Source organism: Silurus meridionalis, chromosome 9 (assembly GCF_014805685.1).
Source record: "Silurus meridionalis isolate SWU-2019-XX chromosome 9, ASM1480568v1, whole genome shotgun sequence".
Classification (NCBI taxonomy): Eukaryota; Metazoa; Chordata; class Actinopteri; order Siluriformes; family Siluridae; genus Silurus; species Silurus meridionalis.
This window is the reverse complement of record NC_060892.1, coordinates 5,694,222-5,704,450: the sequence shown is the minus strand read 5'-3', so window position 1 is coordinate 5,704,450 and position 10,229 is coordinate 5,694,222. Positions and strand designations below refer to the sequence as shown.

Sequence of the window (10,229 nt, the reverse complement as noted above, 5' to 3'; positions counted from 1 at the left end):
TTCTTGAAGTATAACGAGCAATAAAATCACGATTGTTTAATTTTTTTTCCTCTTTCATTTCTACTGACTTAATTAGTTCATATGAAATGGCACTTATTTTTAATTTGAATAATTTCTGCTGCAGTCTTCCATCAAGAAAGGTTTTATTTCCTATTAATGCTAATTTATGACAATGAGAAAGATTTAAGATGTTACACTATTTGTGTAAGTTAAAAAAATTATAGGATTAAACTAATTTGCCATATTTGAAATATAGAAGCTTGTTAAAATGAAGAACTGATTGAGGGGTGAACAGACGGCTCTTATTGCTGAACTGAGCCAAAAGATATGGTCTATAACAAAGGCTGGAATTTCCATCACCAATAGAGTGAATGAGGGGAGTTTCACTGACACCCACCGCCTCCACTAGGGGAATTTCAGATAGGACTTATTTGGTGTGTGTGTGTGTGTGTGTGTGTGTGTGTGTGTGTGTGTGTGTGTGTGTTTTACTGCCCCATCCTCCTCCCCTGTTCAAAATATCCATCCCCCCTTCTCTAATCCTGCATATAAAGCAGCTCACATTGAGATAATTCTGTAGTACTTCATAGATCTGCAACGACTCCTGATTTAATACCGAAACATTGTTCCTGTTAGTGGATTTAAAGAGTTTCACCATGCTTCCAGTTTTGTTTGTTACTCTGAACCTTCTCCTGCAACTCAGCTTCTCCTACACAGCAGGTATGTGCTGTATCTTTTTTTTGTATAGGTTTTTTTTTTTTTATTTCTTTTTACCCAAAATATTAATAATGCTGCAACAAGAATAATGAATAAATGAATATTAAGATTGTAAAACATAAAATTTGAAGCAGTGTACAATTATTTAAAAGGAGAGATGTTGAAACCAAATCAAATCCTTACCCATTGTTTCATTTTTAAATAATCTCAGAATGAATCTATTTGACTTTAATTCTAAATTTTGATTGTATGATACATTTAAAACATTTTGATCCCGATTTTGAATTTACATTCTGATCATAACTTTGAAATTGACTCGATTTTATTACCTTCCAAAGTATCTTCTTTTTTTGAACTGGAGATGAGACCGAAGAAGCCATTGTTTCGAGTGGGAGACACACAGGAGCTCACGTGTCACATAAAGCAGTGCCCTGAGAACATAACCTTGACCTGGAGCAGTCTGGAGGACAAGCCCCTGTACGTTCAAACCAAGACGTCCTTCAAAGCATCGATTCTGGTCTTTAAGGATATAACTAAAAATATGGAAAACACAATCCAGTGCAATGGAAGGTGCCACGGTGTTTACAAGCAGGCGATGGCAAAAGTTCGAGTGTACTGTGAGTTTATTTATTAATCAGAAATGCATTTTATTACAGAGGTCCTGCTAGAGTCTACAGATTGTGTCTTATTTCATGCTTTATTTAAATTTCAGCTTTTCCAAATGATCCGGTCATCTCTGGGCACAACAGCTTGGTGTTATCTAAAGAGAATACCCTGACCTGTAAAGTTTCAGCTGTTTTTCCAGCTGAATACATGACAGTGGAATGGCTGATGGGAGGAAAAGTGGTCCACACAGAGGAAGGAGAATACGGCACTGAATCTGTTCAGTCTACCTATAGATTTACACCTCAAATTAACGACGACAAAGAGGCAATAATGTGTCGAGCCACGCTCTCTCTTGAAGGCTTGCCAGTGGAAGAGAGAACCAGAGAGACCACTGTGTCCATGGCTGTCCTTTGTAAGTTTTATAAATTCCCTATGCAGTTTTCTTTGTGCTCCTCTAACCCCATGGGTTCCCCTGCTGCTTTCTGTAGTACATTAGCTGCATACATTCTGTAGCTGCATACAATATGTTCTTATCCACTGAGGTTGGCAGATTAAGTGTGTAAGAGCAGGGAAAGTGGATTAGTTTGAACTGAAATTGAAAATCGTTGACATAAAAGCACCTTTTAAGACCTGTAGTAATTACACAATCCACAATATATGCATTATTTTTTAATGTTGTCAAACAGCAAATTGTAGTGTTTCAGGCTTCTCTTGACATCAATTTCCAACATTAGAGCATTTATATTTAATTAAGTAATTTTAATCTCAGACAGCAGAAAGACATTAAAAACTTTAAACTGCTCTTTTAAAATAATTTTGCCTTACACAAGTGCTTTCTGAATTGAGATTATTATATTACACATCTTTGGGGAAGTTCTTTGGGGATCACTCATTTGGAGCTTTGTTCTTGCAGGTCCAACTGTGAACACACAAATCTCAGTGTCCCCTAATGATCCAAAAGAAATGGACGCCATGACCGTCTCCTGTGTGAGCGACAGCAGCCTCCCGAGCCGCCTGGTGCTGAGTAAAGTGTTGAATGGAATGGAGACAGTGTTGGCGTCTGGTAATCGGTCTGAAATCATCGTTTCTTACGACAAAGCCACCTACAGTCACTCGGCCGTCTACGTTTGCACGACAACGACCGACTGTGGGAGTCAGACATCCAACATAACTGTAACTGTTGGAAGTGAGTTGCAAGTTGTTTGAGAATGTTCTATGTGAAAGGTTGAGGCTTTCAAGATTTGTCTGAGAGAAACAAAAAAAAACCAAGTCATCCAGTTTGACTTCTGACCAGTTTGCTCTGTTATATAACAATATTCCTGGCTAAAACATGGAAAACGTGAAAAAGTGTAAAGCCAAGTAAAAAGAATCCATTGATTTCCTGACTCAGAAAAACATTTCCAGTTCAAAGACATTGGACAGGTGACAAAAACATTTTATTGTAAGAAAAAAAAGAAAAAAGTCTGGGATGGATTTAGTCCTGCATTGTGAGCCTGTGCTTTTATATTGAACGTCACACAGGACCCCACACTGTATTTCTCATTAACAACATGACTTGCCAAGAATATTATGTTTTAATTCCTCCCACGCCATAAAGTACTTTGTGCAGCAAGGGCCCGATGGCTCACTTGCCGTTTCTGTTATGGGGTCAGGTTGCTAGCTCAACACCCACCCTCCTCCGTTCACAGGCAGGCTTGAGGTCGTTCATGGCAGAGTTTTTTTATCCCCATTACCCCAACTTAGCACCCATTGAGGGGGGTAAGGGCCATGCTTAAGGGCCCAAGAGTGGCAGCCTGTTATCACCGGGACTCAAACCTACAACCCAAATGTCCCAAAGTCTAATACCTTAACAACTAGGCTACCAGTTCCCCAATTAATAAAAATACAAGGAATTTTTTCATGCTCTAAATTTACTCTCACATTTTCTTTCTTAGCTCATCCACTGGAGGTGTCTCTGGAGCCGGATATGAGCATCATCTCAGTAGAGCAAGGTTCCTCTATGATGTTGTCCTGCAATAGTTCAGGGTGTCCTCATGCACAGATCATCTGGAAGAACGTGACACATCAACCACACCTGAGCTGGAATGACTCTCTGGCATTTGGATCCCAGCTTGGCCCATGGACCGTAGATGTGGAGGATAACCGAACGTTCATTTGTGAAGTTAAATGTGGCTCTGTCGTGAAGTCCAAGCTCACACAGATGAAGGTTTTCTGTAAGTATCAAGCTTTGCTTCTATTAAATAGATCTTATTCTTTTTTCAGTTGCTCCCATTAGTAGTCACTACAGCAGTTCATTTGTCTCCATACCACCCTGTCCTCCTTATCTGCCTCTTTCAAATGAACCACCTGCATGACTTCTCTCACCACATCCATAAACCTCCTCCTTGGCCTTCCTCTTTTCCTCCTGCCTGGTGGCTCCATCCTCAGCAAATCTTTGAGCTCTTCTACTATAAAAGCGTTTGACACTGATGTCATTTCAAACTTTCACAAAATGTTCTTTCTTAGATACTGCCAGGAAGCCATGCATTAGTTTAAGGAAAATTACATTGTAATGATGAGACACAACGTTTCAATCTCAAAAACATTGTGGTGTTTCCTTGTTTCAGCCTTTCCTTCAGATCCTACTATTGAAAGTTCTGGACCTTTTCTGGAGGGTAAAGTAACCAACCTGACCTGCACAGTTCGTGACATCTTCCCAGCTGACCATTTTCATATACAGTGGCTGGATGGAGATGTGGAGCTGCACTCAAGGCATGGGAATTTCTCAGACAAACTGCAAAACCTGATTCTGACTCTCCCCTTCAAACCTGAATACAGCAACCAAAAGAAAACTCTTACCTGCAAGGTGTCACTGGAGATGGATAAAAAATCATCACAGAAGACAGCTTCCACTACACTGGAGGTGCATTGTGAGTAGAAATGTTTGTTTGGGGAAATTTAGAGGAATTGTGACTAAAAGAAAATACCTTATTTCTGAAGCAAAGGTAAAAAGATGCTCGATGGGGATGCATTTGAATTTTAACACTTGTCTCTTGTCAGGAATGACAGTATTTTTATGTTTTTACAGATCCACCCAAGCATACCAGCATTGCCGTGAGACCCCAGAAGAAAGTGAACGAAGGGGAGACTGTGACTATCGTCTGCAGCACTGAGAGTGTTCCAGAGGGAGACGTTATTTTAAAAGGGTGTGGAATGGAGAAAAGAAAACTTTGGTTTCCAGTAAGGGGACCCAAGCATTTTTCAACATCTCCTCAACTAGTGTGTCGGACTCTGGCATCTATGTGTGTGAGGCTGTAAACAAATATGGCAATCAGAGTGAGAACGTCCAGATTACTGTGCAAGGTAAGAAAAATCTCCCTTCAACCATTTTCCTGACTATTGAGATATCTACTAAAAGGCTGTCAGATAGTCCTGAAATCCAGGAGACTTTTTCTATATTCTGGATTATGTACTTTGTTTCTGGTTCTGACTGAGAATGTAGCTCTCACCCATGTTGCCAATATCCTATATTATGGGTTCCACAGTTTGGGCATAGGAGGGCCATATTTCAGCAGAGCCTGCTTTATCCCACCAGGTAAACCTGGTAATAATCTGGTGAACTGAATTAGGTCTTCTTAAAGGGGAATCACTGAATTTAATCATAAATCTTGAAAAGCTTTAGGAAATCTTGTTCCCAAATATAATACATGTGGCATAATGGCATTGCTGCCTCAGAGGTGCATGGTCACCAGTTTGCTACTGAGCTCAGGCACAACATTATAACATTATGAGAGGTGAAGTGAATAACACTGATTATCTCTTCATCATGTCACCTCGTAGTGTGTGGGATATTATTAGGCAGCAAGTGAAAATTTTTTCCTCAAAGTCGAGGAAAAAAGTGCAAGCGTAAGGATTTGAGTGAGTTTGATAAATTGTGATGGCTAGACGACTGGGTCAGAGCATCTCCAAAACTGCAGCTCTTGTTGTTGTTCCTGGTCTGCAGTGGTCATCATCTATCAAAAGTGCTCCAAGGAAGGAATAAAGGTGAACCAACGACAGGGTCATGGGGCGCCGAGGCTCTTTAATGCACATGGGGAGTGAAGGCTGGTCCGTGTGGTCCAATCAAACAAATTAACACAAGTAGCACAAATTACTGAAGAAGTTCATGCTGTTAATGCTCGAAGGGTCGGAACTGTTTTAGCAGCAAAAAGGGGACCAACACAATATTAGGCAGATGATCATAATGTTCTGCCTGATTGGTGACCATGAAATTATGCCTGTTTAGTGTACCTAATGTGGTCCAGCCAGGGTTCTCTAAGTTCTCTCTTTTCTGTCCACTTCTCACGATCATGATAAATGGACTGGTCGCTCTTATCTGCCTGTAGGTGTAAATGCGTGCTTGCATTCCTTCGCAGATTATTTTCACTTTAAAATCAAGGATCAACCCATGTGCCCCAAAGTCTAATGCCTTAACCACTAGGCTACCAGTTCCCCCATGAATAAAAATACAAGGTATTTTTCCTTGTTCTAAATTTACTCTCACATTTTCTTTTTTAGCTCATCCACTGGAGGTGTCTCTGGAGCCAGATATGAGCATCATCTCAGTAGAGCATGGTTCCTCTATGATGTTGTCCTGCAATAGTTCAGGGTGTCCTCATGCTCAGATCATCTGGAAGAACCTGACACATAAACCAAGCCTCAGCTGGAATGACTCTCTGGCATTTGGATCCCAGCTTGGCCCATGGACCGTAGATGTGGAGGATAACCGATCATTCATATGTGAAGTTAAATGTGGCTCTGTCGTGAAGTCCAAGCTCACACAGATGAAGGTTTTCTGTAAGTATCAAGCTTTGATTATATTAAATAGATCCTCTTTATCTGCCTCTTTCAAATGAACCACCTGCATGTCTTCTCTCACCACATCCATAAACCTCCTCCTTGGGCTTCCTCTTTTCCTCCTGCCTGGTGGCTCCATCCTCAGCATTCCAAGTACAACATTGATATCATCCTATTTCCAAGGCCTATGAAATGCCTTATATTTTGATCAATTAAGGGATTTGTTGGTAGTGTTTTAATTTGTGTATGTATATAATTAAATTTAATAAAAAAATCAGCGGAATGGCCTGAGTTGTAGAGTTGTTGTTTTTTTGGGAGATGTTTTGACCCCTGCAAGGCATCTTAAATTATACCCTGGTTATAGATAACTAAAATGATATCCCTGACTGAGCTGAGTACCTGATAAGCTCTAATAAGAAGCAGCCACTGATTCAGCAATGAGGGAGGATGAGAAGCAGCAAGCATTATAAAACATCTCCCAACTTATTAAAAAGGGAGTATCTTTGAGCTCTTCTACTTTGAAGCGTTTTTGACGCTGATGTCATTTCAAACTTTCACAAAATGTTCTTTCTTAGATACTGCCAGGAAGCCATGCATTAGTTTAAGGAAAATTACATTGTAATGATGAGACAAAACGTTTCAATCTCAAAAACATTGTGGTGTTTCCTTGTTTCAGCCTTTCCTTCAGATCCTACTATTGAAAGTTCTGGACCTTTTCTGGAGGGTAAAGTAACCAACCTGACCTGCACAGTTCGTGACATCTTCCCAGCTGACCATTTTCATATACAGTGGCTGGATGGAGATGTGGAGCTGCACTCAATGCGTGGGAACTTCTCAGACAAACTGCAAAACCTGATTCTGACTCTCCCCTTCAAACCTCAATACAGCAACCAAAAGAAAACTCTTACCTGCAAGGTGTCACTGAAGATGGATAAAAAATCATCACAGAAAACCGCTTCCACTACACTGGAGGTGCATTGTGAGTAGAAATGTTTGTTTGGGGAAATTTAGAGGTATTGTGACTAAAAGAAATTACCTTATTTCTGAAGCGAGGGTAAAAAGATGCTCGATGGGGATGCATTTGAATTTTAACGCTTGTCTCTTGTCAGGAATGACAGTATTTTTATGTTTTTACAGATCCACCCAAGCATACCAGCATTGCCGTGAGACCCCAGAAGAAAGTGAACGAAGGGGAGACTGTGACTATCGTCTGCAGCACTGAGAGTGTTCCAGAGGGAGACGTTATTTTAAAAAGGGTGTGGAATGGAGAAGAGACAACTTTGGTTTCCAGTAAGGGGACCCAAGCATTTTTCAACATCTCCTCAACTAGTGTGTCGGACTCTGGCATCTATGTGTGTGAGGCTGTAAACAAATATGGCAATCAGAGTGAGAACGTCCAGATTACTGTGCAAGGTAAGAAAAATCTCCCTTTAACCATTTTCCTGACTATTGAGATATCTACTAAAAGGCTGATAGTCCTGAAATCCAGGAGACCTTTTCTATATTACATATTACATTCTATATCCTATATCATGGGTTCCACAGTTTGGGCATAGGAGGGCCATATTTCAGCAGAGTTAGATGTTTGGCCTGCTTTATCCCACCAGGTAAACCTGGTAATAATCTGATGAACTGAATTAGGTCTTCTTAAAGGGTAATCACTAAATTTAATCATAAATCTTGGAAAGCTTTGGGAAATCTTGTTCCCAAATATAATACATGTGGCATAATGGCATTGCTGCCTCAGAGGTGGTCACCAGTTTGCTTCTGAGCTCAGTATACACAGATCAGGCACAATATTATTACATATAAAATATTGTGCTGTAAAGTGAATAACAGTGATTATCTCTTCATCATGTCACCTGTTAGTGTGTGGGATATTATTAGGCAGCAAGTGAACATTTTGTCCTCAAAGTCGATGTGTAAGAAGCAGGAAAAAAGTGCAAGCCTAAGGATTTGAGCGAGTTTGATAAATTGTGATGGCTAGACGACTGGGTCAGAGCATCTCCAAAACTGCAGCTCTTGTTGTTGTTCCTGGTCTGCAGTGGGCAGTATCTATTAAAAGTGCTCCAAGGAAGGAATAATGGTGAACCCACAACAGGGTCATGGGCTGCCGAGGCTCTTTGATGCACGTGGGGAGTTTTAAATGAAGCAAAATAGTGTTCCATGACTAACCAGTTACTCTCATCATTTACAACAAAATCAATGCAATTTTAGCATTTAACCACTCTGACACTTTTGTCATTTTGTTTTGTTTCCCAACAATAGCACCTCCAAGGAATATCGTTGTGACAGTATACCCATCAAAGGTAGTGCAAGAGGGTGATTCTGTCACAATCTGCTGTCAATCATTGAGCTTCCCACCCTCTGACATCACCTTAAGGAAACTCAACAATGGAAGTGACATCTACTCTTCTAATGGCACCTTCCTGCTGGTGAACCTCACATCCAACGACTCAGGCCAGTACCAGGTCAAAGCTACCAATGCCCTGGGTTCCGACACCGAGATTTTCACAATTAATGTACTCCAAAAAAGCAAAAACGATGACAGTATATACACAGACCTGTTTCGAAGAATAAGCTCTATTGACTTCATAATTCCAGTCATCGGCTTAGGACTTCTGGCTATGTCAGCCAGTATCCTGGACTACATAAGGAGAGCAAAAAGGAAGGGTTTCTATGAGTTGACTGAGGGCACACCAGAAACTGTGTAGACTGCAAATGAATCTATGTATTCTGCATTGAACTTTAGCAGAGTCTACTGAACCTAATCAGATTCACATTCTGCTGAACTGAATTTCACTCAGTCACAGTTTGAGATGTGCTCTGGCAACCTGAATGACTGATTTCGGTTTTGGTTTGTAAAACTCTGCTGAACTGGATTGCACTACACTTAAAGGGATCACAGTCACACTTCGAACGTCGAACAGAAACACACTCGTTTTAACAGACTCGGTTTAACTTATACGGATTCTGCTGAATTGAATTACACTCTAAAGACTTGGATCACACTATGTTGAACCGAGTCTCACACGACTAAACCGGAGCACTCTACAGATTGTTCAGTTGAAGCAGAATCTGCCGAACTAAACTTGAATAAACTGAATCGCACTCCACTAAACTAAATTACAATATAAATTAAGACTGTGACCGAGCCCTGTAAGGTCTTCCATTTATCTGCTGTGGTACTGTGAGATGGAAAAGTCTCAGACTTTTGTAGCAGTTTGGTGTGTGTGTGTGCGTGTGTGGAGGGGTTTTTGATGGGCTCTTGTCTTTGTATACGACATGGACAATGAGCATAATGTATAAATTATTTTGCAAAAACTTTATTGGACAGATTTCTCATATCTAATACAGTCTTTCCAGCTAGGGGAAGTATAATTTCCTAAAATAACTGCAGGGCTGAGAGAGATAAACATAATTCGAGTGACGTGTAGCATAACATCACGTGTTAACGTCTTTACAGTGATTGTAGTAGCCTTTTTATCTTTCTAATGTGATATCAGAATTGGTGTCGGACATTTAAATGAGACATTTATGGCTGGTTAATGATTTTATAAAGTTTTTTTTTTATAAAGTCATTTTCATTCATTTTTGACATGTCTAATAAATATTTATTATAGAAAAAGTAGCCATATAATGTAAATGCTGCCACTCTTGGGCCCTTAATGGATGCTGTATCATGGCTGTGCGAAGAAAGAATTTCAATGCGCTGTACATGTGACAAGTATAAATAAATCTTTCCAATATGTGGAAGTTTTGAGGTATGTAAAGAGGATATTTCTTTTCCAATCTATTTCAGTCTTCAGGGTTTTACACATTTTCTAACAACTCACTTCAATAACTCACCACTGTTCATTTCAATGGGAGGAAGTGTTATATAAAATGTTTATACAGACACAGTGTCGTTCGTCTCCATAATGTGCGCCAAAATATTTCTGTTTATGCAGTGTAGGAAAAACATCCATGCACATTCATATTATGAATGCTTTCATATTATTAGATTATGTTGTTGCACGAGACAGACAAGATCAGCAGCCAGACGGCACCAAACCTGGAGATTGTTTCAGTCTGTGATTATTAAGATGAATCTG

General features: G+C 40.0%; 1 protein-coding gene across 2 annotated transcripts; it reads left to right on the top strand.

Annotated features, from left to right (window-relative positions):
- The first annotated feature begins 555 nt into the window (after window positions 1-555).
- vcam1b (vascular cell adhesion molecule 1b) lies at window positions 556-9,820 on the top strand. 2 transcript variants are annotated; one of them, XM_046857534.1, is made up of 8 exons: window positions 556-717; window positions 1,053-1,331; window positions 1,427-1,732; window positions 2,234-2,506; window positions 3,255-3,533; window positions 3,927-4,229; window positions 4,388-4,662; window positions 5,857-5,992. In XM_046857534.1, exons 1-7 carry the CDS (start codon window positions 654-656, stop codon window positions 4,615-4,617), a joined length of 1,734 nt encoding a protein of 577 aa, XP_046713490.1. In that variant the 5' UTR covers window positions 556-653; the 3' UTR covers window positions 4,618-4,662; window positions 5,857-5,992. The 2 variants fall into 2 exon arrangements, with proteins under 2 accessions (XP_046713490.1, XP_046713491.1); XM_046857535.1 differs by lacking the exons at window positions 556-717; window positions 1,053-1,331; window positions 1,427-1,732; ... (1 more) ...; window positions 3,255-3,533; window positions 3,927-4,229 and adding exons at window positions 6,812-7,114; window positions 7,273-7,548; window positions 8,404-9,820 and having other exon boundaries at window positions 4,530-4,662; window positions 5,857-6,135.
- The last annotated feature ends 409 nt before the right edge of the window (window positions 9,821-10,229 follow it).